Below are 27,794 nucleotides of genomic sequence, written 5' to 3'. Positions count from 1 at the left end.
CCAGGACCTTAATGTGCTTCTTCTTGAGCCACTCCTTTGTTGCCTTGGCCGTGTGTTTTGGGTCATTGTCATGCTGGAATACCCATCCACAACCCATTTTCAATGCCCTGGCTGAGGGAAGGAGGTTCTCACCCAAGATTTGACAGTACATGGCCCCATCCATCGTCCCTTTGATGCGGTGAAGTTGTCCTGTCCCCTTAGCAGAAAAACACCCCCAAAGCATAATGTTTCCACCTCCATGTTTGACGGTGGGGATGGTGTTCTTGGGGTCATAGGCAGCATTCCTCCTCCTCCAAACACGGCGAGTTGAGTTGATGCCAAAGAGCTACATTTGTCTCATCTGACCACAACACTTTCACCCAGTTCTCCTCTGAATCATTCAGATGTTCATTGGCAAACTTCAGACGGGCATGTATATGTGCTTTCTTGAGCAGGGGGACCTTGCGGGCGCTGCAGGATTTCAGTCCTTCACGGCGTAGTGTGTTACCAATTGTTTTCTTGGTGACTATGGTCCCAGCTGCCTTGAGACCATTGACAAGATCCTCCCGTGTAGTTCTGGGCTGATTCCTCACCGTTCTCATGATCATTGCAACTCCACGAGGTGAGATCTTGCATGGAGCCCCAGGCCGAGGGAGATTGACAGTTCTTTTGTGTTTCTTCCATTTGCGAATAATCGCACCAACTGTTGTCACCTTCTCACCAAGCTGCTTGGCGATGGTCTTGTAGCCCATTCCAGCCTTGTGTAGGTCTACAATCTTGTCCCTGAGATCCTTGGAGAGCTCTTTGGTCTTGGCCATGGTGGAGAGTTTGGAATCTGATTGATTGATTGCTTCTGTGGACAGGTGTCTTTTATACAGGTAACAAACGGAGATTAGGAGCACTCCCTTTAAGAGTGTGCTCCTAATCTCAGCTCGTTACCTGTATAAAAGACACCTGGGAGCCAGAAATCTTTCTGATTGAGGGGTCAAATACTTATTTCCCTCATTAAAATGCAAATCAATTTATAACATTTTTGACATGCGTTTTTCTGGATTTTTTTGTTGTTATTCTGTCTCTCACTGTTCAAATAAACCTACCATTACAATTATAGACTGATCATGTCTCTGTCAGTGGGCAAACGTACAAAATCAGCAGGGGATCAAATAAATTTTTCCCTCACTGTATGGAATGCTTGTAATTATACTTCAGTATACCATAGTAACATCTGACAAAAATATCTAAAAACACTGAAGCAGCAAACTTTGTGAAGACCAATACTTGTGTCATTCTCAAAACGTATGACCTCGACTGTACACACACACACACACACACACACACACACACACACACACACACACACACACACACACACACACATATACTACCGTTCAAAAGTTTGGGGTCACTTAGAAATGTCCTTGTTTTCGAAAGAAAAGCCATTTTTTTGTCCATTAAAATAACATAAAATTGATCAGAAATACAGTATAGACATTGTTAATGTTGTAAATGGCTATTGTAGCTGGAAACGGCTGATTTTTAATGGAATATCTACATAGGCATACATAGGCCCATTATCAGCAACCATCAGTCATGTGTTCCAATGGCACGTTGTGTTTGCTAATCCAAGTTGATCATTTAAAAAGGCTAATTGGTCATTAGAAAACCCTTTTGCAATTATGTTAGCACAGCTGAAAACTGTTGTGCTGGTTAAAGAAGCAATAAAACTGGCCTTCTTGAGACTAGTTGAGTATCTGGAGCATCAGCAATTGTGGGTTCGATTACAATGGCCAGAAACAAATAACTTTCTTCTGAAACTCGTCAGTCTATTCTTGTTCTGAGAAATGAAGGCTATTCCATGCGAGAAATTGCCAAGAAACTGAAGATCTTTTACAATGCTGTGTACTACTCCCTTCACAGAACAGCGCAAACTGGCTCTAACCAGAATAGAAAGAGGAGTGGGAGGCCCGGGTGCACAACTGAGCAAGAGGACAAATACATTAGTGTCTAGTTTGAGAAACAGATGCCTCACAGGTCCTCAACTGGCAGCTTCATTAAATGGTACCCGCAAAACACCAGTCTCAACGTCAACATTGAAGAGGTTACTCCGGGATGCTGACCTTCTAGGCAGAGTTGCAAAGAAAAAGCCATATCTCAGACTGGCCAATACAAATACAAGATTAAGATGGGCAGTCTGAGATATGGCTTTGTATATACATACATACATATATACACACATAGAGTGGGGGAAAAAAGTATTTAGTCAGCCACCAATTGTGCATGTTCTCCCACTTAAAAAGATGAGAGAGGCCTGTAATTTTCATCATAGGTACACGTCAACTATGACAGACAAATTGAGAAGAAAAAAATCCAGAAAATCACATTGGAGGATTTTTAATGAATTTATTTGCAAATTATGGTGGAAAATAAGTATTTGGTCACCTACGAACAAGCAAGATTTCTGGCTCTCACAGACCTGTAACTTCTTCTTTAAGAGGCTCCTCTGTCCTCCACTCTTTACCTGTATTAATGGCACCTGTTTGAACTTGTTATCAGTATAAAAGACACCTGTCCACAACCTCAAACAGTCACACTCCAAACTCCACTATGGCCAAGACCAAAGAGCTGTCAAAGGACACCAGAAACAAAATTGTAGACCTGCACCAGGCTGGGAAGACTGAATCTGCAATAGGTAAGCAGCTTGGTTTGAAGAAATCAACTGTGGGAGCAATTATTAGGAAATGGAAGACATACAAGACCACTGATAATCTCCCTCGATCTGGGGCTCCACGCAAGATCTCACCCCGTGGGGTCAAAATGATCACAAGAACGGTGAGCAAAAATCCCAGAACCACACGGGGGGACCTAGTGAATGACCTGCAGAGAGCTGGGACCAAAGTAACAAAGCTTACCATCAGTAACACACTACGCCGCCAGGGACTCAAAACCTGCAGTGCCAGACGTGTCCCCCTGCTTAAGCCAGTACATGTCCAGGCCCGTCTGAAGTTTGCTAGAGTGCATTTGGATGATCCAGAAGAGGATTGGGAGAATGTCATATGGTCAGATGAAACCAAAATAGAACTTTTTGGTAAAAACTCAACTCATCGTGTTTGGAGGACAAAGAATGCTGAGTTGCATCCAAAGAACACCATACCCACTGTGAAGCATGGGGGTGGAAACATCATGCTTTGGGGCTGTTTTTCTGCAAAGGGACCAGGACGACTGATCCGTGTAAAGGAAAGAATGAATGGGGCCATGTATCGTGAGATTTTGAGTGAAAACCTCCTTCCATCAGCAAGGGCATTGAAGATGAAACGTGGCTGGGTCTTTCAGCATGACAATGATTCCAAACACACCGCCCGGGCAACGAAGGAGTGGCTTCGTAAGAAGCATTTCAAGGTCCTGGAGTGGCTTAGCCAGTCTCCAGATCTCAACCCCATAGAAAATCTTTGGAGGGAGTTGAAAGTCCGTGTTGCCCAGCGACAGCCCCAAAACATCACTGCTCTAGAGGAGATCTGCATGGAGGAATGGACCAAAATACCAGCAACAGTGTGTGAAAACCTTGTGAAGACTTACAGAAAACGTTTGACCTGTGTCATTGCCAACAAAGGGTATATAACAAAGTATTGAGAAACTTTTGTTATTGACCAAATACTTATTTTCCACCATAATTTGCAAATAAATTCATAAAAAATCCTACAATGTGTTTTTCTGGAATTTTCTTTCTCATTTTGTCTGTCATAGTTGACGTGTACCTATGATGAAAATTACAGGCCTCTCTCATCTTTTTAAGTGGGAGAACTTGCACAATTGGTGGCTGACTAAATACTTTTTTCCCCCACTGTACATACACACACACACACATTCCTAGTCAAAAGTTTGGCCACACCTACCTTTTCTTTATTTTTACTAATTTCTATACAGTAAATTACTAACATCAAAACTATGAAATAACACATATGGAATCATGTAACCAAAAAAGTGGGACTATCATTTGTTTTCCACACAATCAATAACCCAAAACACACCTCCAGGCTGTGTAAGGGCTATTTGACCAAGAAGGAGAGTGATGGAATGCTGCATCAGATGACCTGGCCTCCACAATCACCCATCCTCAACCCAATTGAGATGGTTTGGGATGAGTTGGATCACAGAGTGAAGGAAAAGCAGCCAACAAGTGCTCAGCATATGTGGGAACTCCTTCAAGACTGTTGGAAAAGCATTCCTCATGAAGCTGGTTGAGAGAATGCCAAACGCTGTCATCAAGGCAAAGTAGGCTACTTTGAAGAATCTCAAATATAAAATATATTTTGATTTAACACTTTTTTGGTTACTAGATGATTCCAAATGTGCTATTTTATAGTTTTGATGTCTTCACTATTATTATACAATGTAGAAAATAGTTTTAAAAAATAAAGAAAAACCCTTCAATGAGTAGGTGTTCTAAAACTTTTGACCGATAGTGTACATATACTGCATCTCTGCACCACCAGCAGAGTGAGTTAGGCTTTTTCCATACTCCACAATGTAGAAAATAGTAAAAATAAAGAAAAACTCTTGAATGAGTAGGTGTGTCCAAACTTTTGCCTGGAACTGTGTGTATATATATATACACAGTGGGGAAAAAAAAGTATTTAGTCAGCCACCAATTGTGCAAAAAGATGAGAGAGGCCTGTAATTTTCATCATAGGTACACGTTGGCAATGACACAGGTCAAACGTTTTCTGTAAGTCTTCACAAGGTTTTCACACACTGTTGCTGGTATTTTGGCCCATTCCTCCATGCAGATCTCCTCTAGAGCAGTGATGTTTTGGGGCTGTCGCTGGGCAACACAGACTTTCAACTCCCTCCAAAGATTTTCTATGGGGTTGAGATCTGGAGACTGGCTAAGCCACTCCAGGACCTTGAAATGCTTCTTACGAAGCCACTCCTTCGTTGCCCGGGCGGTGTGTTTGGAATCATTGTCATGCTGAAAGACCCAGCCACGTTTCATCTTCAATGCCCTTGCTGATGGAAGGAGGTTTTCACTCAAAATCTCACGATACATGGCCCCATTCATTCTTTCCTTTACACGGATCAGTCGTCCTGGTCCCTTTGCAGAAAAACAGCCCCAAAGCATGATGTTTCCACCCCCATGCTTCACAGTGGGTATGGTGTTCTTTGGATGCAACTCAGCATTCTTTGTCCTCCAAACACGACGAGTTGAGTTTTTACCAAAAAGTTATATTTTGGTTTCATCCGACCATATGACTTTCTCCCAATCCTCTTCTGGATCATCCAAATGCACTCTAGCAAACTTCAGACGGGCCTGGACATGTACTGGCTTAAGCAGGGGGACACGTCTGGCACTGCAGGATTTTAGTCCCTGGCGGCGTATTGTGTTACTGATGGTAGGCTTTGTTACTTTGGTCCCAGCTCTCTGCAGGTCATTCACTAGGTCCCCCCGTGTGGTTCTGGGATTTTTGCTCACCGTTCTTGTGATCATTTTGACCCCACGGGTTGAGATCTTGCGTGGAGCCCCAGATCGAGGGAGATTATCAGTGTCACACTCCATGTCTTCCATTTCCTAATAATTGCTCCCACAGTTGATTTCTTCAAACCAAGCTGCTTACCTATTGCAGATTCAGTCTTCCCAGCCTGGTGCAGGTCTACAATTTTGTTTCTGGTGTCCTTTGACAGCTCTTTGGTCTTGGCCATAGTGGAGTTTGGAGTGTGACAGTTTGAGGTTGTGGACAGGTGTCTTTATACTGATAACAAGTTCAAACAGGTGCCATTAATACAGGTAACGAGTGGAGGACAGAGGAGCCTCTTAAAGAAGAAGTTACAGGTCTGTGAGAGCCAGAAATCTTGCTTGTTTGTAGGTGACCAAATACTTATTTTCCACCATAATTTGCAAATAAATTCATTAAAAATCCTACAATGTGATTTTCTGGATATTTGTTTCTCAATTTGTCTGTCATAGTTGACGTGTACCTATAATGAAAATTACAGGCCTCTCTCATCTTTTTAAGTGGGAGAACTTGCACAATTGGTGGCTGACTAAATACTTTTTTCCCCCACTGTATATAACAATTTCATTATTTCTACAGCTGTGAGTCTATTCTTTTTATTAAAAAAACAAAAATAACTTAACCCATCCACCACCCCAGTGCTTAATTATTAAAGTACGTAGTTCCAGACGTAGCTCTTGCAAGACCACTCCATGAACAGACTAATGTAAATCCTCTGCTTGGAAGAAAACATCTGGCCTTAGACCACTGAGTGGCGCAGTGGTCTAAGGCACTGCATCGCAGTGCTAACTGTGCCACTAGAGATCCTGGTTCGAATCCAGGCTCTGTCGCAGCCGGCCGCGACCGGGAGACTCATGGGCGGCGCACAATTGGCCCAGCGTCGTCCAGGGTAGGGGAGGGAATGGCCGGCAGGGATGTAGCTCAGTTGATAGAGCATGGCGTTTGCAACGCCAGGGTTGTGGGTTCGATTCCCATGGGGGGCCAGTATAAAAAATATATATATATATATATATATATGTAATCACTAACTGTAAGTCGCTCTGGATAAGAGCGTCTGCTAAATGACTAAAATGTAAATGTAATTCTAAGGGGCCTGACTCTCCCCACCACAGGGCTACTCAGGAGCCCTCCCTCCTCACCAGGGAGTGGCACCAGACACAGTGTTTTCCCGTCAGTCCGTGATAACTCTTTATCTTCTTCTGACACTTGTCACACTTCCCAGAGTCACAGTTCCCACTGACCCAGTCATGGGTTGGAACCTGAGGCAGGAGACACAGGCCCAGTAAGATGCAAGACAGACATACTGTACATACACAGGGACAAAGAGAATGGCTCAGACATTCAAATTACAACATCCACTAAGAATGAAGAGGAATTGAAAATATTAAGATAACATTTTACAATGGAATTTGCAGTTGTTTGGGGAAAAAAACACTCATACCCCTGTGTCTTTCTTAGACTTGACATAGGTCCTGGTACAGGGAGCTGGGTTTCTGTTGGCACAGCGTCCATGGACTGTGTATTTACAGCCTTGAAAACAAAGACAAGTGAAGAATGCATTATGTGTCTCCATTGTTGATTATTATTATTGTTATTCTCTCTTGTTTAATGATTTAATTAATCATGTTAAATCAAGACTAGAAACGAGGCTGACGATTAAGTAGGCAATAAATATTGCCACTTAATTGTTTTTCTATGAAAATTGTTTGGAAATATACTGCAACGCAGGGATGTCATAGATCATTATGACATATTTTAGCGTACATTTTAGCGTAATCCGGTTATGAGAGTGAGATTTCACTAATTTGCTTTTAATTGCATGATCAGGATTGACGTCTTTCTGCTTTGAGTGGATTGAGAAAGTTAAGTTGTATTGCCCTCTGGTGGTGAGACCAGACAGTGTCACTCACAGGTGCAGCAAAGCCCCTGTTTCCCCAGTCCTAGCAGCATGCTCTGACACACATTGCAGTAGACAGGCTTGTTGAAATGCTTCATCCTCCATAGGTGCTGCCCATCCTTCTGAGTCATCTGGGGGTGGAGGGGGAGAAAATACATCTTATGTTATCATCAATGAAATATATAAAGCATGTGCTTTTGAATCTTTATGTCAAAAACAAGTTTGTTGACCATTTCTGCACACTTCTAGAACAAACACTGAATCTCAGGTTAAAATGTCTGAATCTGATCTCATATTTGGAAAACACTATGTAAGCAATGCAAGCATTGATACACATCTCATTCTAATATTGTCTCATGGTTGGAAATTGTGGTGCCATTTGCTATTAGTGATTCTGTTAGCAGCAAAAATAATCGTCTCTGTGAGTTGACACTCCCAGAATGACAGTTGTGTTGGTTTTTACAGTTGACTTTTGAATCATATGGCCTTAGCGTGCCATGATGCCTGAGAAGAAACTATGCTTCATAGTAGACCTGAACATTAAATGAGGAATGGAATGTACATGTCTACCGTATTTCCATGGAATCTCCTTGGGTAAATATAAGCCCTTTTGATGCGTCTCTTAAGCAACACCAATCCTAACCCAGCTAGCACATTTCCCATTGGGCACAGATGTCAATTGAACGTCTATTCCATGTTGGTTCAACGTCATTGACGTGGAAACAACATTGATTCAACCAGTGTGTGCCCAGTGGGTTGGTTCCTTGGAAGTTGTGGGAACGTGTGTAGTGTGTTTTTGGTTTTCAGATTGGTTCCGGGAACTATATTTTCTGACCGGTAAGACTGTCCTGGGAACATTTGTTTTTAGGTTGCATGGAGGTTCTGAGAACCTTTTACTCAAGTTCCTTGGATGTTTTCCTGGGAGATTTTATTAACGCTCTTAGAACGGAAATTATAGGTTATTTGAAGCTAATTAAATAACATTCTGAGAACATTCTCTTATGGTTATTATTAAACGTTTTCTTAACATTAAGAACGAAATGTAAAGGTTATTCAGATGTTTTTAAAATAACTTCCTTAAAACCTTTAGTGAATGTTTCAATAAGGCATTTAATGACACTGCAAGTACAAATAGAAATTCATTTGCTTGGAACATTTTATTTTCTATTGTGACGCAGCATCAGTGAAATTTGAACCTATTATCTTCTATTCTCTGTCCATGGAATTAGTCTACTGCGCCACCAGGGTAGAGCTAGCATGCCAGGCCTTTTTACGCATACAAAGCTGTTCATTTTAGTTTATTCAAACAGACCCCATTTCAAAGGAAACAAGCACTCATTAAGATCAGGTGTGGCCAATTAGTGGGCACAGCCAACACACATAAACAAGATAGAGAGAGCCTCCCGAATGGCACAGTTGTCTAAGGCACTGCATCACAGTGCTTGAGGCGTCACTACAGACCCAGGTTCGATCCCAGGCTGTGTCACAGCCGGCCGTGAACAGGAGACCCATGAGGTGGCGCACAATTGGCCCAGCGTCGTTAGGGCAGGCCGGGATTTCCTTGTCCCACCGCGCTCTAGCGACTCCTTGTGGCAGGCCGGGCACCTGCATGCTGACTTCGGTCGCCAGCTGGACGGTGTTTCCTCTGACACATTGGTGCGGCTGGCTTCCTGGTTAAGCGAGCAGTGTGTCAAGAAGCAGTGCGGCTTGGCAAGGTTGTGTTTCGGAGGACGCATGGCTCTTCCGAGTCCGTAGGGGAGTTGCAGCGATGTGACAACACTAACTACCAATTGGGGAGAAAAATGTGATAGAGAGAATTTTATTGACGTTGAGAAATGAATGTATACATTGCCTTCAGAAAGTATTCATACCCCTTGACTTATTCCACATTTTGTTGTGTTACAGCCTGAATTAAAAATGGATTAAATAAAACAATTATCTTACCTGTCTACACACAATACCCTATGATGACAAAGTGAAACATGTTTTTAGAAATTTTAGCAAATTTATTGAAATGTATAAATATCTAATTTACATAAGTATTCGCAGCCCTTTGCTATGACACTGAAAATTGAGCTCATGTGCATCCAATTTCCTTTGATCATCCTTGAGACATTACTACAACTTGGAGTCCACCTGTGGCCAATTTAATTGTTTGGACATGATTTAGAAAGAAACACACCTGTCTGTATAAAGGTCCCACAGTTGACAGTGCACGTCAGAGCAGAAACTATACCATGAAGTCCAAGGAACTGTCAGTTTATCTCCGAAATAGAATTGTGATGAGGTCTATATCTGGGGAAGGGTATAAAACAATTTCTAGAGTGTTCAAAGTTTCCAAGAGCACAGTGGTCTCCATTGGAAATAGAAAAAATATGGAACTACCCAGACACTGCCTAGAGCTGACCAAATTGAGCAACCGGGCAAGAGGAACCTTGGTCAGGGAGGTGACCACTGACAGAACTACAGAGTTCCTTGGCTATATGGGAGAACCTCACAGAAGTCTCTACAGCACTTCACCAATCTGGGCTTTATGAAAGAGTGGCATGACGGAAGCCACTCCTGAGAAAAAGGAGGCGGTGAACAGCACTTGAAGATTGCTATTCACCGCCACTCCCCACTTAACAGAGCTTGAGAAAATCCCCAAATCCAGATTTGCAAAGTTGATACAGACATACCCAAGATGACTCAAAGCTGTACTCGCCACCAAGGGATGCTTCTACAAAGTCTTGACTCAGGCATGTGAATACTTATGTAAATGAGATATTTCTGTATTTAATTTTCAATAAATTATCAACAATTTCTAAACATGTATTCACTTTGTTATTATGGGGTATTGTGTTTAGATGGGTGTAATTTATTTTATTTTTTTAAATCCATTTTCAATTCAGGCTGTAACAAAATCTTTTAGAATAAGTTGAGGGGCATGAATACTTTCATAAGGTTCTGTATGTTTTTAAATAACATTCTTAGAACGTTTTCTGAACATTACTAAAGTTCTTGTGGTTTATATGGAAAGTTTTAATGTTCTGAGAATGGATTGAATGTTTTTAAATAACACAGTAACAAGGTCACAGATTTTATACAGTGGGGGAAAAAAGTATTTAGTCAGCCACCAATTGTGCAAGTTCTCCCACTTAAAAAGATGAGCGAGGCCTGTAATTTTCATCATAGGTACACGTCAACTATGACAGACAAATTGAGATTTTTTTTCTAGAAAATCACATTGTAGGATTTTTAATGAATTTATTTGCAAATTATGGTGGAAAATAAGTATTTGGTCACCTACAAACAAGCAAGATTTCTGGCTCTCACAGACCTGTAACTTCTTCTTTAAGAGGCTCCTCTGTCCTCCACTCGTTACCTGTATTAATGGCACCTGTTTGAACTTGTTATCAGTATAAAAGACACCTGTCCACAACCTCAAACAGTCACACTCCAAACTCCACTATGGCCAAGACCAAAGAGCTGTCAAAGGACACCAGAAACAAAATTGTAGACCTGCACCAGGCTGGGAAGACTGAATCTGCAATAGGTAAGCAGCTTGGTTTGAAGAAATCAACTGTGGGAGCAATTATTAGGAAATGGAAGACATGGAGTGTGACACTGATAATCTCCCTCGATCTGGGGCTCCACGCAAGATCTCAACCCGTGGGGTCAAAATGATCACAAGAACGGTGAGCAAAAATCCCAGAACCACACGGGGGGACCTAGTGAATGACCTGCAGAGAGCTGGGACCAAAGTAACAAAGCCTACCATCAGTAACACACTACGCCGCCAGGGACTCAAATCCTGCAGTGCCAGACGTGTCCCCCTGCTTAAGCCAGTACATGTCCAGGCCCGTCTGAAGTTTGCTAGAGTGCATTTGGATGATCCAGAAGAGGATTGGGAGAATGTCATATGGTCAGATGAAACCAAAATAGAACTTTTTGGTAAAAACTCAACTCGTCGTGTTTGGAGGACAAAGAATGCTGAGTTGCATCCAAAGAACACCATACCTAGTGTGAAGCATGGGGGTGGAAACATCATGCTTTGGGGCTGTTTTTCTGCAAAGGGACCAGGACGACTGATCCGTGTAAAGGAAAGAATGAATGGGGCCATGTATCGTGAGATTTTGAGTGAAAACCTCCTTCCATCAGCAAGGGCATTGAAGATGAAACGTGGCTGGGTCTTTCAGCATGACAATGATTCCAAACACACCGCCAAAACATCACTGCTCTAGAGGAGATCTGCATGGAGGAATGGGCCAAAATACCAGCAACAGTGTGTGAAAACCTTGTGAAGACTTACAGAAAACGTTTGACCTATGTCATTGCCAACAAAGGGTATATAACAAAGTATTGAGAAACTTTTGTTATAGACCAATCACTTATTTTCCACCATAATTTGTAAATAAATTCATTAAAAATCCTACAATGTGTTTTTCTGGATTTTTTTCCCTCATTTTGTCTGTCATAGTTGACGTGTACCTATGATGAAAATTACAGGCCTCTCTCATCTTTTTAAGTGGGAGAACTTGCACAATTGGTGGCTGACTAAATAAAAATGTTCCCCACTGTATGCTCTTATCCAGATTAGACAGAAATCGACAGTAACAAATGCTTTTACAAACGTTTTTTAAATGACTCATGGTGCCTCAGCTCAAAGCCAGACTTTCAGTCAGTGTATGAAGCATAGCCCCTAAACTCAGCAAAGTGAGAGTGCTCTGACTCTCATTGGTGGCCTGAAATAGCCTGAGGGGAAGTCCCTGGCATTGTTGTAGGGGCGCGAGAGAGACCAGTTTACAGTTCAGACGTTCACAGTCAGCTAGCCAGACAGTCCACTTTGCCAGGCAGTCAACTAACAGACCCAGAAGCAAACTGCATTATCAATAAGTAGGCCTACCCACTATACCGAGATATTTACTCAGATACTAGTATTTCCAGACACAGTCTATCAGCACTTGGGAGATCAGAGTGGCAGTGGCACCCAAATTAGTTTGATTCAAACATAAATCACTTCCTCTTTATACTGTAACAATCAATGTTTATTTCCTTCCTTTGCGTTGTAGTTACTACTAATTGATGCAGAGGATGATGCTAGATGGAGTTGTGGATGAAAGTAATAGCTAAAATGGAAAAAGCCTAACTCACTCTGCTGGTGGTGCAGAGATGCAGTATATGTACACTACCGGTCAAAAGTTTTAGAACACCTACTCATTGAAGGGTTTTTCTTTATTTTTTAAAACTATTTTCTACATTGTATAATAATAGTGAAGACGTCAAAACTATGAAATAGCACATTTGGAATCATGTAGTAACCAAAAAAGTGTTAAATCAAAATATATTTTATATTTCAGATTCTTCAAATAGCCACCCTTTGCCTTGATGACAGCTTTGCACACTCTTGGCATTCTCTCAACCAGCTTCATGAGGAATGCTTTCCACCAGTCTTGAAGGTGTTCCCACATATGCTGAGCACTTGTTGGCTACTTTTCCTTCCCTCTGCGGTCCAACTCATCCCAAACCATCTCAATTGGGTTGAGGTCGGGTGATTGTGGAGGCCAGACAGCACTCCCATCACTCTCCTTCTTGGTAAAATTGCCCTTACACAGCCTGGAGGTGTGTTTTGGGTCATTGATTGTGTGGAAAACAAAATGATAGTCCCACTAAGCGCAAACCAGATGGGATGGCGTATTGCTTCAGAATGCTGTGGTAGCCATGCTGGTTAAGTGTGACTTGAATTCTAAATAAATCACTGACAGTGTCACCAGCAAAGCACCCCCACACCTCCTCCTCCATGCTTCACGGTGGGAACCACACATGCAGAGATTATCCGTCCACCTTCTCTGCATCTCACAAAGACACGGCGGTTGGAACCAAAAATCTAAAATTTGGACTCCAGACCAAAGGACACATTTCCACCGGTCTAATGTCCATTGCTCACGTTTCTTGGCCCAAGCAGGTCTCTTCTTCATATTGGTGTCCTTTAGTAGTGGTTTCTATGCAGCAATTCGACCATGAAGGCCTGATTCACACAGTCTCCTCTGAACAGTTGATGTTGAGATGTGTCTGTTACTTGAACTCTGTGAAGCATTTATTTGGGCTGCAATCTGAGGTGCAGTTAACTCTAATGAACTTATCCTCTGCAGCAGAGGTAACTCTGGGTCTTCTTTTCCTGTGGCGGTCCTCATGAGAGCCAGTTTAATCATAGCACTTGATGGTTTTTGTGACTGCACTTGAATTAACTTTCAAAGCTCTTGACATTTTCCATATTGACTGACCTTCATGTCTTAAAGTAATGATAGACTGTCGTTTCTCTTTGCTTATTTGAGCTGTTCTTGCCATAATATGGACTTGGTATTTTACCAAATAGGGCTATCTTCTGTATACCACCCCTACCTTGTCACAACTGATTGGCTCAAACGCATTAAGAAGGAAAGAAATTCCACAAATTAACTTTTAACAAGGCACACCTGTTAATTGAAATGCATTCCAGTTGATTACCTCATGAAGCTGGTTGAGAGAATGCCAAGAGTGTGCAAAGCTGTCAAGGCAAAGGGTGGCTATTTGAAGAATCTCAAATATATAATATAATTTGATTTGTTTAACACTTTTTTGGTTACTACATGATTCCATATGTGTTATTTCATAGTTTTGATGTCTTCACTATTATTCTACAATGTAGAAAATAGTAAAAAGAAAAGAAAAACCCTTGAATGAGTAGGTGTGTCCAAACTTTTGACCGGTAGTGTATATGTGAAAGAGATGACATTAGCAGGCCTGCAGCACTGAGTCAGCAGAAGGGTGGCGCAGAAGGAGAGAGTGGGAGAGAGAGAGAGAGAGAGAGAGAGAGAGAGAGAGAGAGAGAGAGAGAGAGAGAGATGAAAGATAAACTCCAGAGACTGGTGGAGGCGGTGGCATATTGCTGAAGCTCTGGTAGAAAAACAGTACATTAGCAGTATAAACATGCATTAGGAAATAAGATCAAGAGGATGTATCATGTGTACTCCTCCCAGCCCAGGCGCCACAAAAAACCTGCTGACGCAATAAAGAGGAATGAGTGATGGATGGTCCGACTACTTTCAGTCCCAGTAACACAAGAGTCGTGTTCATTAAGGCACACCGTAGCAAAATGTTTTGCAATGGGGAAAAAATGCATTTCTTATTATTGGACAAGTTCAGGTAGTTCCTCCCTGTATCAGCTAGTTTTCTTCCATTTTGTCCCTAATGAACACGAACCAGCAGGGGAACATGGTTCACCCACCTTCAGACCCAGTAACACCAGCAGGGGGACATTGTTCATTCCTCCCTCCACCCACTCATCCAGAGAGACCGTGCCACTGCTGTCTGCGTCAATAGCCATCATCATGTCCTTCAGCACCTGAACAAACGAAAGTGCCTTATAACTAAGTATCTAAATGAGCATTCTTGAGTGGGTGTTTGTGCAGCAGATATTTGCACAAGACTTGAGGTATTTTCCCCTCTATTAAAATGATATTGTTACAAATCCCATATTTGACCACACTTACTGGTCTCAGCTCAGACACATCCCAGCCAAGGTAATCTGCAGCGTGCATCATCTGAGCAATGATCCGGTCCACCTCCTGGGTTCATACAGAAAGGAGAGCGTCAGTTATTGTTAGCAGAAGACCTGATATACCTTGTGGAATGAAAGGGTATAAGGTGATATCTCCTTCAACAACAGCCAGTCATTACATGTTATTATACTGAAATGGGTAATCTGGTACAAAACCCATTACCCATTTCTATGTAGTTCATAAAAAATATGACTAATTGCCTTACAGAGCTGTCAAGGACTCCATTGCCATCTCTGTCGTACAGTTTGAAAGCAACTGAAAGAGGGAGAAATGGGCATATAAAAATCTTGGACAAAGCCATCAAACAAAATATCTATAAAAAGAGACTGCAGTATGGAGCTGCTGCATGTTGCAGAAAACAAGATCAAGACTCACACTCCAGCTTGTCTCTGGGCTGGCCATCCTCCAACAGGGAGAAGTAACACGAAACGTCCTTCAAAAATACCTCTTCTATGAGAGAGGAGGTGAAGGACGAGGGTGAAGTTAACACATAGAGCACACATATTCATGTCTGTGGACTTTGATAAATTAATTAGAACAGAGAATAGTGAAACTGCTGAGTATAGTCAGACAATAATATGCGTCTACACGATGGTAAATAAACGTACTAGCATTGTCCTGCCCATCAGGTTCAGTTCCGCTCTGGAAGGATTGAAACAGGCGCTGGCAGAGATCCTTAGGGAAGTCCTCCACCTCCAGATAAGTCTTCAGGAAGAGACGGAAGCCCTCCTCATTGATACACTGCAGCAGAGGATGGGAGATCAATCAATCAATCAATGATTCAAATGATCAATCAATCAATCAAATGGGAGGATGACAGAGATCTCATTATTCTTATCAAAACATTCTGATTTAGGGCAGAGTGATTTGGGTGCTAATAATAATAATTCCTAGACATTACAATGATGAGAGGATTTGGTGTGTTATGTTTAACTGTTTTTTATTAGTCATTTAGCAGACGCTCTTATCCAGAGTGACTTACAGGAGCAATTGGGGTTAAGTGCCTTGGTCAACGGCACCAACATATTTTTTTTCACCTAGTCGGCTCGGGGATTCGAACCAGCAACCTTTTGATTTCTGGCCCAATGCACTTAACGGCTAGGCTACCTGTTCTTAACCACAAACTCCATCTGAGAAGTTTGTCTGTATCTCAGACTATAACAGGTTGGTAGATACCCAAGGAAATCACATTTCATCCATTTGTGCCGCCTGATATTCCTGGAATAATTTAGGGGGAGTAATTTGCTTAAGGGCTACAAATCAGAACTCCCGCTGGAATACTGAACCACAAACCCATTTCTGGTCGTAGTTGCTTTTCCCTAGGTGATACGCTACAGAACTGCCCCAGTAATACATGATGACACCGCAAGGCAGCCCAACCTCAATGCTAAGAAGACTTGGGTAGAGAAGGAGAGAAAGGAGATTCTGACTGATCAATGCTTTTAGTCAGATTTTCCACTTAATTACTCTACTTCGAGAGGTGCGGCTTCTTTGTCATCATCCTCATTGAGAAATATCAGTTCTGTTCTGTAACCCATTGTTACCCCTAGCTCAAGTCCATAAGTCCTAGTTGCTATGTGTTGTTTTTATCCATCTTATGAGAGAAGATTGGATTTACCCTAATTATTTGGCAAATCCAACTGCTGACATCGGCAATATTGGAAAACCTGTCCTGTTAAAATCACCTAATGGCTTACTCTGCATGATGCCAGCACAACATCAGTCAGAGAACTTGCAGAATTGGCATGATTTGAAGAGGTCATTTAAAATCAAATCAAATTATATTTGTCACATGCGCCGAATACAACAGGTGTAGACCTTACAGTGAAATGCTTACTTACAAGCCCTTAACCAACAATGCAGTTAAGAAAAATAAGTGTTAAGTAAAAAATAGATAATTAAAAAATAAAAATAAAAAATAATTAAAGAGCAGCAGTAAAATAACAGTAGGGAGGCTATATACAGGGGGTACCGGTACAGAGACAATGTGCGGGGGCACAGGTTAGTAGAGGTAATTGAGGTAACATGTACATGTAGGTGGAGTTAAAGTTACTATGCATAGATAATGAACAAAGAGTAGCAGCAGCGTAAAAGAGGGGGGGGCAAATAGTCTGGGTTATTCCATTAATAACTTCAGCTGTTTGCAAATTCATTAACCCCTGAAGACATTTATCTCCTATTTTATTAGATTTATATAGCAGTTCTCTGATTAATGTTTAAATTAGATTAGATTTACTAAAAAGAAAACCAATGGGTATCACATGAGCATAACAATCACTCTCACATGTCACGGCAAACTGTGTAGTAATGTACCCCAGACATTTTTCAAGAGGGACTGAGAGCGGACATGAGTTGTGGTGGGGTCGATATCAACCTGGCCATTGTTTCCTCTCACCTCTCCATGTCTGTGCTGGGCCAGACTGCCATCTGCATCAAATTCCCTCAGCACATCTTTAACCTTCAGCCTGCAGTCTGGGAGGAGAAGAGACACACTTGTCATATACACACACACAAACTCTTATTTTAGAGTACTACCAACATGAATGTTTAAGTAATGATTCTTACAGAGAATGAGTATAGAATCAGAAACTATAAATCAGAAACTATAAGTATTACTATAAGATAGTATGCATACACCTTGACGTATTCCACATTTTGTTGTGTTACAGCCTGAATTAAAAATGGATTAAATAGATTTCTCACCCATCTATATACAATACCCCATAATGACAAAGTGAAAACGTGTTTTTAGAAATGTTTGCAAATTTATTGAAAATGAAATACAGATATATCTCATTTACATAAGTATTCACACCCCTTTGCTATGACACTCCAAATTGAGCTCAGGTGCATCCAATTTATTTTGATCATCCTTGAGACGTCACTACAACTTGATTGGAGTCCAACTGTGGCCAATTCAATTGTTTGGAAATTTATAAATAAAAACACACCTGTCTATATAAGGTCCCACAGTTGATGGTGCATGTCAGAGCAGAAACTATACCATGAAGTCCAAGGAACCGTCCGTAGATCTCCGAGATAGAATTATGATGAGGTCGATATCTAGGGAAGGGTATAAAACAATTTCTAGAGTGTTGAAATTTTCCAAGAGCACAGTGGTCTCCATCATTGGGAAATGGAAAACATATGGAGCTACCCTAGAACTGGCCGTTCGACCAAACTGAGCAACCAGGCAAGAAGGACCTTGGTCAGGGAGGTGACCAAGACCCAATGACCACTCTGACAGAACTACAGAATTCCTTGGCTGAGATGGGAGAACCTGCCAGAAGTACAACAGTCTCTACAGCACTTCACCAACCTGGCCTTTATGGGAGAGTGGCCAGATGGAAGCCACTCCTGAGAAAAAGTCACATGACAGCACGCCTGGAGTTTGCAAAAAGGCACGTGAAAGACAGAGCATAAGGCAAAAGATTATGTGGTCTGTTGAGACAATAATGTAACACTTTGGCCTGAATGCAAAGCGCTATGTCTGAAAAAAACTAGGCACAGCTCATCACCTGTCTAACATCATCCCTACCATGAAGCATGGTGGTGGCAGCATCATGCTATGGGGATGCTTTTCAGCGGCAGGGACTGGGAGACTGGTAAGGATAGAGGGAACAATAAATGGAGCCAAACATAGGCAAATCCTTGATGAGAACCTGCTTCAGAGTGCAAACAACCTTAGACTGGGGGCAAAGATTTACATTCCAACGGGACAATGACACCAAGCATACAGCCAAAGCAATGCTGGAATGGCTTCAGAACAAGAATGTGAAAGTCCTTGAGTGGCTCAGCCAAAGCCCAGACTTGAATCCCATTTAAATCTGTGGAGAGACTTGAAGATTGCTGTTCACCACCGCTCCCCATCTAACTTAATAGAGCTTGAGAAAATTTGCAAGGAAGAATGGGAGAAAATCCCCAAATCCAGATGTGCAAAGCTGATACAGACATACCCAAGATGGCGCAAAGCTATAATTGCCAAAAAAGGTGCTTCTACAAAGTATTGACTCAGGGGTGTGAATATTTACTGTATATTAATTAGATATTTCATTTTCAATAAATATGCAGAAATTTCAAAAAACATGTTTTCACTTTGTCATTATTGGGTATTATTGTGTGTTGATGGGTGAGAAAAAAAATATTTAATCTATTTTGAATTCCGTCTGTCACAACAAAATGTGGAATAAGTCAAGGGGTATGAATACTTTCTGAAGGCACTGTAGGCGGAAAAAAAAAATATATTATATCATGTTCTACATAGCAACATGACAGCTGTATTACATGACAGGTGTATTATGGCATTGGAATTCAAATGGATAACGGACACTATGATAAGAAATCCAGTTTTCTACTCTTAAATGTTCCTTAACATCGATGTTCACAAAATGTCTGAATCCAGAGATCTACCAAGAAAAATTGTGGGCGCAATTCTGCCACATTTTGCAGATACATAGTAAGAGACAGCCACCACCACTTCCATATATGAAAGCGTGTGGGTGTAAAGGGGAAGGCGATGCAGAGCTGAGGAGGCTTCCTGCCTGCATGTACTCACAGTCAATGTACTGCTGTAGCTGGATGAAGTCGACTGGGTTCAGCTCCTTCACCTCTGGGTCTGTGGGGGCGGACATGCTGCCTGCGTCTGCACAAACCGCCTGTGCAGAAAAGGGTGAGAAGAGAGGAGGAGGAGGAAAATGAGTTACATCAGTCTTCTGTGAATGTGAAATGGAGGCGGCTCAGACATCAAACCAGAATTGTAAACTGAACATAACAGTGCTAGGTAGTAACTCACAAGGCAAGGCTTTGTTTAGAAAGAAATTCACAAGACGCTTCAGATCATAACACCATGCAAACAGGTTAGCAACGACCTGTTAAAACCCACTAAATGTACATCTTCAAATTGGCATGAACCACATACAGTGCATTCGGAAAGTTTTCAGACCCCTTTACTTTTTCCACATTTTGTTACATTACAGCCTTATTCTAAAATAGATTAAATTGTTTTTTTTTCTCATCAATCTACACACAGTACCCGATAATGACAAAGCAAAAACAGGCTTTTAGATTTAGCTAATTTATAAAAAATAAAGTATTCAGACCCTTTACTCAGTACTTTGTTGAAGCACCTTTGGCAGCGATTACAGCCTCAAGTCTTCTTGAGTATGATGCTACAAACTTGGCATACATGTATTTGGGGAGTTTCTCCCATTCTCCTCTTCAGATCCTCTCAAGCTCTGTCAGGTTGGATGGGGAGCGTCGCTGAACAGCTATTTTCAGGTCTCTCCAGAGATACTCGATTGGGTTCAAGTCCAGGCTCTGGCTGGGCCACTCAAGGACATTCAGAGACGTGTCCCAATGCCACTCCTGTGCTGTCTTGGCTGTGTGCTTAGGGTCATTGTCCTGTTGGAAGGTGAACCTTCGCCCCAGTCAGCGGTCATGAGCGCGCTGGAGCAGGTTTTCATCAAGGATCTCTCTGTACTTTGCTCCGTTCATCTTTGCCTCGATCCTGACTAGTCTCCCAGTCCCTGCCGCTGAAATACATCCCCACAGCATGATGCTGCCACCACCATGCTTCACTGTAGGGATGGTGCCAGGTTTCCTCCAGACGTGACGCTTGGCATTCAGGCCAAAGAGTTCAATCTTGGTTTCATCAGACCATAGAATCTTGTCTGGTCTGAAAGTCCTTAGATGCCTTTTGGCAAACTCCAAGCGGGCTGTCATGTGCCTTTTACTGAGGAGTGGCTTCCATCTGGCCTCTCTACCATAAAGGCCTGATTGGTGGAGTGCTGCAGAGATAGTTGTCCTTCTGGAAGGTTCTTCCATCTCCACAGAGGAACTCTAGAGCTCTGTCAGAGTGACCATCAGGTTCTTGGTCACCTCTCTGACCAAGGCCCTTCTCCCCCGATTGCTCAGTTTGGCCAGGCGGCGAGCTCTAGGAAGAGTCTTGGTGGTTCCAAACTTCTTCCATTTAAGAATGATGGAGGCCACTGTGTTCTTGGGGACATTCAATGCTGCAGACATTTTTTGGTACCCTTCCCCAGATCTGTGCCTCGAAACAATCCTGTCTCAGAGCTCAATGGACAATTCCTTCGACCTCATGGCTTGGTTTTTGCTCTGACATGCACTGCAAACTGTGGGACCATATATAGACAGGTGTGTGCCTTTCCAAATCATGTCCAATCAAATGAATTTACCACAGGTGGACTCCAATCAAGTTGTAGAAACATCTCAAGGATGATCAATGGAAACAGTATGCACCTGAGCTCAATTTCGAGTCTCATAGCAAAAGGTCTGAATACTAATAGTATTTCTGATTATTTTTTAAAATAAATTTGCAAAAATGTCTCAAAACCTGTTTTCGCTCGCTTTGTCATTATGGGGTATTGTGTGTAGATTCCTGTGGATTTTTTATTTATTTAATCCATTTTAGAATAAGGCTGTAACATAACAAAATGTGGAAAAAGTCAAGGGGTCTGAATACTTTCCGAAGGCACTGTAGTTCAACACCAGCATTGGCATGCAAATACCCTCAGTGTCCTTTAGTCATCTCCAGTCATGCTGTTAATAGGGTTCAGAGCAAATGTTTCACAAACGCCCCTCTTTCCACTCCCATGTTTCAAATTACATTGTTGATGTAACAACGAACAAAAGAATGCACAGTAGACCAGTCCTAAATTGACAAGCATAAGCAGCTTTAAGCAGCATTTCACACCTCTGTACTTTAGAACGCCCCCTGGCCCCAATACAAGCGCTGCATAAGCAGCATCATGCCACAGACACACCAGAGACATTATCTGTCTCAAGAGTTTTAGGCTCCCCAAAGCTTTTTGTGTTGTCTGACCCAGTTTTTTATTCATTCATCAATTTGCATGCTTTTCTCTGTAAAATCCAACACCTCTTCCTGAAATAGTCTGGCAAGTGTCAACCTTTTCATCTTTGTATCTCTCTATCCACAATTCCCCTCTTCTTATCAGCCAAAAAATAGCAGTTTTTGGATCAAATCATAAAATAATGTAATAAATCATCTCCATTTTAAAATGGGTTATTGTCCCAGTACCTAATACCACTACGGAAGTATAGGTCAGACAGTCAGTATTATATCTACAGCAGTCAAAAGTCAGTCAGTCATGTAGTAGTACTGAGAAAAGCAAAATAATAAACTCCTAAATGCCCACTTTCAATGTGACGTGGAACCACAATCTCTCTGCGCTAACAAAGGGTCACGCTGTCCCTTCTTAATTCCCCTCAAAAAGGTTAGCAGCGTTGCCTAGCAGTTTTGTTTAGGTACCCAATCAGTTGAGAGAATTGACAGGAAAGTGCCATTTGTTGATTTGATAGGCTTTTAAAAGAACGACAATAATTTATTTTATACTGCACATCATGCAATGTTTTAGATTCCAGTTAGGGCCTTACTATACAGTTCAAATAATCTATCAAATATAATCTGAATTGCTAATTTCTGCTCATTTGAAAGCAGAAAATCAAAACATCTCAAAGAGCATACTAAAGAAGTGCTTCTAAACAACACATGGGAAATCCAGTTTTAGGCTACTTCTAGATGAGTTCTCTTGCCTTGCCTGTGGCAACATGGCAGATGGCAGTTCTGCATGCCCTTCAAAGCAATACGCTGACATATGCATGTCTCTATTCCCTCATGTCGGACAGATGGTGTACCATCCTTGTCTGACATGATTTAGGTCAGGGCAACCTGGGTAAAATCTGATTCACTACTTCCTGATCAGATATTATATTTGCATTCAGGAGTTTTACATGCAGACTGGAAATCACTAACAGACAGAACAATATGTGCTATATATAAAAAGGCACTGGAAGTCAAAATTGGCCCCCCTCATGAGCCCTCCCATCCCCCATCCCAACCTTACCTCACCCCTACACACACCTACAGGTCAGGATTGTGCTGATTGTGATGAACATGGGAGTAGATTGGTAGAGCTGAAAGGGGGAGATACAGGCAACCATCTATCCAGGCACAACAGAAACCTCAGCAGGTTCTTATCTGCCCGTGGAGTCATTCCAACTCAAAAAGCACAAGAAAGTGGATTTAGACACCCACCATCTCAGATTGTGCTGAAATTGTTTCTGTAGTTGGAAACATAAGATTGGCAAGCCTGAAACCTTATTTTGCTTAAATATTATTTGAATTTGAAATTTAGCTAATTGCACCCAAATTGGCCAATTCAACTTAGAGGATTCATATAATATTCAATAAATATAGTACCCAACATCTGATTTGGACAAAACCTCTTCTCAACAATGATTAAGATGTGAGGAATCCAAATAAATTGTCAAAAGCCACCCATGGAACCCCCAAACTCCACACCAAGCCCACTCCAATAGCCGGTATACAGTATCAGTTCTCTATGTTGGTCAAGTAGTATGAAGCTGCGGCTTGGAGTATTGTTTAATCATCCTATGTTATGTATTCTCAGTGAATGTGGTTTAAAAAAATCTGTTCAGAAGAATTTGCCATTGAAGTAGCTTGCATTTTCCCCCATAAATGTGTATGAATGTACCCCGTTCTGCCCACTAGATGCCGCTGTTCCTGCTACTGCTACTCTACTATCAATTTTGCTGGTCTCATGTTTATTAAATGGATTCCATTTTTGCTCGTGATGAAAATAAATGGTGTCCTAACAAGTCAAGCCAGTCCTTCATGAAAGCAATTCAGTTTGTCCTTCTCTTAGCAACTAATACTTCTTCCTTGAATAGTCCAACAAATAGAAGCTCTGAGAGGTTTATCCCTATGGTGCAATTCTCATATGAAGACTGAAAAATGTTATGGAGAAATGGGCTAGTGACTGTTGTGCCAACTCTAACAATATAATACAATTATAAACCATTGCATGGCAGTCATGTTTTTAAATACAATTATTGGAAAACATCTTTATATGTTGTGTGATTAGTGACATTTACCATTATATCTAACCCAATACCATTACCATTGCAAAACACCATGTTTGTGAATTTTACCATTGAAGACCCTTAGCTAGAGAACATAACATTGAAACCATTAGCACTGCTGTAGCCTAATGGTTTGCTTGTTCACCAGGAATGGCCTAATCCAGATTTTTTTAAAGGGAATAAACCACACACACAGGGTCGTTTCCTGGACACAGATTAAGCATAACAGAAGAACCAACTGAATTGCTTTCATGGAGGATTGGCTTGAATTGTGAGCACACCATTTATTTTTATAACGAGCAAAAGCTATTTTTTTTTTTTAACTCAAAGTTTCAATAAAAATGTTGTGATCATTTAGTAAACACAAATGGTGTGGCAGTAGCAGGAAAAGCAGCATCTATTGGGCAAAACCTGGTACTTTCACAGTACTTTATGGGGAAAAATGCAAGCTTCTTCAATGGCTAATTTCTTTGAATAGAGGGGGAAAGAACATCACCAAATTCACTGAGAATACATTATAGTATCAATAAACAATACTCCAAGCCGCAGCTTCATACTACTTTTCAAACAGAGAATGGATACTGTATTCTGGACATTGGGGGTGGGCTTGGTGTGGAGTTTGGGGGTGTTCGTGGGTGGCTTTTGACAATTTAATCATAATTAATCATTGTTAAGAAGACGTTTGGTCCAAATCGGATGTTGGGTACTATATTTGTTGAATATCATATGAATCCTATAAATTGAAATGGCCAATTTATCTTTCAACAAAAGAATGTTGCAGGAATGCTTATCTGTTTTTAACTACAGAAACCATTTCAGAACAATCTGAGATGGTGGGTGTCATGGCTTGCTTAAATAAAATGGAATGACCCTGTGTTCTTTATACTCCCTTGTATACAAGCAGCCACCTGTCCCTTCCTGGGCTAGGCCATTATTTGGTACATTTTCCCATACAACATTATCGATTATTAATCTGTACTTGGAAAGATACAGTGGGGGAAAAAAGTATTTAGTCAGCCACCAATTGTGCAAGTTCTCCCACTTAAAAAGATGAGAGGCCTGTAATTTTTATCATAGGTACACGTCAACTATGACAGACAAAATGAGAAAAAAAAATCAAGACAATCACATTGTAGGATTTTTAATGAATTTATTTGCAAATTATGGTGGAAAATAAGTATTTGGTCAATAACAAAAGTTTCTCAATACTTTGTTATATACCCTTTGTTGGCAATGACACAGGTCAAACGTTTTCTGTAAGTCTTCACAAGGTTTTCACACACTGTTGCTGGTATTTTGGCCCATTCCTCCATGCAGATCTCCTCTAGAGCAGTGATGTTTTGGGGCTGTCGCTGGGCAACACAGACTTTCAACTCCCTCCAAAGATTTTCTATGGGGTTGAGATCTGGAGACTGGCTAAGCCACTCCAGGACCTTGAAATGCTTCTTACGAAGCCACTCCTTCGTTGCCCGGGCGGTGTGTTTGGGATCATTGTCATGCTGAAAGACCCAGCCACGTTTCATCTTCAATGCCCTTGCTGATGGAAGGAGGTTTTCACTCAAAATCTCACGATACATGGCCCCATTCATTCTTTCCTTTACACGGATCAGTCGTCCTGGTCCCTTTGCAGAAAAAACAGCCCCAAAGCATGATGTTTCCACCCCCATGCTTCACAGTAGGTATGGTGTTCTTTGGATGCAACTCAGCATTCTTTGTCCTCCAAACACGACGAGTTGAGTTTTTACCAAAAAGTTCTATTTTGGTTTCATCTGACCATATGACATTCTCCCAATCCTCTTCTGGATCATCCAAATGCACTCTAGCAAACTTCAGACGGGCCTGGACATGTACTGGCTTAAGCAGGGGGACACGTCTGGCACTGCAGGATTTGAGTCCCTGGCGGCGTAGTGTGTTACTGATGGTAGGCTTTGTTACTTTGGTCCCAGCTCTCTGCAGGTCATTCACTAGGTCCCCCCGTGTGGTTCTGGGATTTTTGCTCACCGTTCTTGTGATCATTTTGACCCCACGGGGTGAGATCTTGCGTGGAGCCCCAGATCGAGGGAGATTATCATCTTGTATGTCTTCCATTTCCTAATAATTGCTCCCACAGTTGATTTCTTCAAACCAAGCTGCTTACCTATTGCAGATTCAGTCTTCCCAGCCTGGTGCAGGTCTACAATTTTGTTTCTGGTGTCCTTTGACAGCTCTTTGGTCTTGGCCATAGTGGAGTTTGGAGTGTGACTGTTTGAGGTTGTGGACAGGTGTCTTTTATACTGATAACAAGTTCAAACAGGTGCCATTAATACAGGTAACGAGTGGAGGACAGAGGAGCCTCTTAAAGAAGAAGTTACAGGTCTGTGAGAGCCAGAAATCTTGCTTGTTTGTAGGTGACCAAATACTTATTTTCCACCATAATTTGCAAATAAATTCATTAAAAATCCTACAATGTGATTTTCTGGAGAAAACATTTCTCAATTTGTCTGTCATAGTTGACGTGTACCTATGATGAAAATTACAGGCCTCTCATCTTTTTAAGTGGGAGAACTTGCACAATTGGTGGCTGACTAAATACTTTTTTTCCCCACAGAACATTTAATTTTGTGACGCAAGCAGAGGAAGTCATAAGGGAGTTGAGGAGAGGATCAGTGTACATTTCATTTCCTCTGTGCAGGTATAGATCTATAAAACTACATATCATTTGTTTACCATATTGCAGTGCAGTAGATATTCTAATTATTCTTCTTAACTACAGCATATATAACCTACAGTTTACATACAGACAGTTCATCCTTACAAGGTTAGTTTCAAGGTATAGCTGTGGGGATGACCTTTTTCCATGCGGGCTAATATCTGTGCATGCTGTCGAGACGCCCACGCCTTGCGTCAAGGAAATCTGCTGTTTTGTAACAGTTAGGCTAGAGCGCAACAACCAATCTTCAATTTTTTTTAAAATTTTGCAGGTGAAAAACAGTAATTTGCTTTGCACAGTGACAGCATGCCTCATACTGTCACAGCTAGTTGTTTTTCAATGGAAACCAAAATATTTTCGGCACTGACCTAGATGATCTATAGAGATTCCATCAGGTGTGTTAACAGAGGGAAGGAAGGGCATGCTTGGTTGCTATGGAAAGTGTTTCCCCTACTACAGCTGCGGTCCGTCAGCGCATTTCCATGGGTGACTGACAGGAGTGGAGCAGGGAGGGAGGGAGGGCGGGGGGAGCCCTCAGCCCAGCTAGCCAGCCGAGTGTTCCCCTGCGCCCCCACCTCTCCTCCCACGCTACTCAGCTCTACCCCTCGAAACTAAAAAAGGTCACACAGACTAGATTGCATTCCACATGCAGATGCTAGTACTGTGACTCATTCTGTGAACGGGGAATACTCCCTCTCTAAAAATGGACCCTTACTCAGGAGGTCACTTCTCAGATTTAATCTCAAATAAAACAAAGCCTATGACATGAGTTTTGCAACAACAAAAAAAAAAAATATTAAGTTGAGTGTTGACCACAGAGCTGGAGTGAAAATTCTTGATAATTAAGTTTGCATCACTGGAACTTCAACCTTTACTTGGTTAGTCTTCCTATTGCCCTGACAGTATCTTTCTTGTATATTATCTGAATTGAGTGCAATTTCTAATGTCAGATCAGATAACTAATTAAGTTATTACATTTTTAGACATTGAATTATATTTGAGACGTAAACAACAAATGTCAGATGACAGGCAGGGTTTGTCTGAGTGGAAAAACAGCTCCAATGCATGAATCACACATTTCTGGAAAATGTGTGTGAGACACAGCTTGTTGCCATTTATTTATTTTTTCACCAAACAATGAGTGTATGGCCCATCACTCTTTTGACATCAATAATACACGTATGCAACAGGCTGTGGGTGGAGGCAATCCTGCGGCACAC

At 41.6% G+C, this 27,794-nt stretch overlaps 1 protein-coding gene across 1 annotated transcript in view; it reads right to left on the bottom strand.

The window, feature by feature from the left end:
* Nucleotides 1–27,794, bottom strand: part of LOC121545718 (diacylglycerol kinase alpha-like) — a 40,717-nt gene that overhangs the window by 9,711 nt on the left and 3,212 nt on the right. Inside the window, exons 2-11 of the mRNA XM_041856483.2 lie at nt 19,519–19,618; nt 17,359–17,435; nt 15,572–15,704; nt 15,339–15,413; nt 15,169–15,218; nt 14,895–14,969; nt 14,630–14,746; nt 7,397–7,514; nt 6,928–7,016; nt 6,626–6,745 (exon numbers count right to left, since the gene is read on the bottom strand). Of these exons, the coding sequence (XP_041712417.1) occupies nt 6,626–6,745; nt 6,928–7,016; nt 7,397–7,514; nt 14,630–14,746; nt 14,895–14,969; nt 15,169–15,218; nt 15,339–15,413; nt 15,572–15,704; nt 17,359–17,435; nt 19,519–19,594 (930 nt within the window). The 5' untranslated portion in view covers nt 19,595–19,618. The remainder of the gene's footprint in view (nt 1–6,625; nt 6,746–6,927; nt 7,017–7,396; nt 7,515–14,629; nt 14,747–14,894; nt 14,970–15,168; nt 15,219–15,338; nt 15,414–15,571; nt 15,705–17,358; nt 17,436–19,518; nt 19,619–27,794) is intronic.

This window comes from Coregonus clupeaformis, chromosome 30 (genome assembly GCF_020615455.1).
Source record: "Coregonus clupeaformis isolate EN_2021a chromosome 30, ASM2061545v1, whole genome shotgun sequence".
NCBI classification, from domain to species: domain Eukaryota; kingdom Metazoa; phylum Chordata; class Actinopteri; order Salmoniformes; family Salmonidae; genus Coregonus; species Coregonus clupeaformis.
This window is presented reverse-complemented; position numbering and strand designations above follow the sequence as displayed.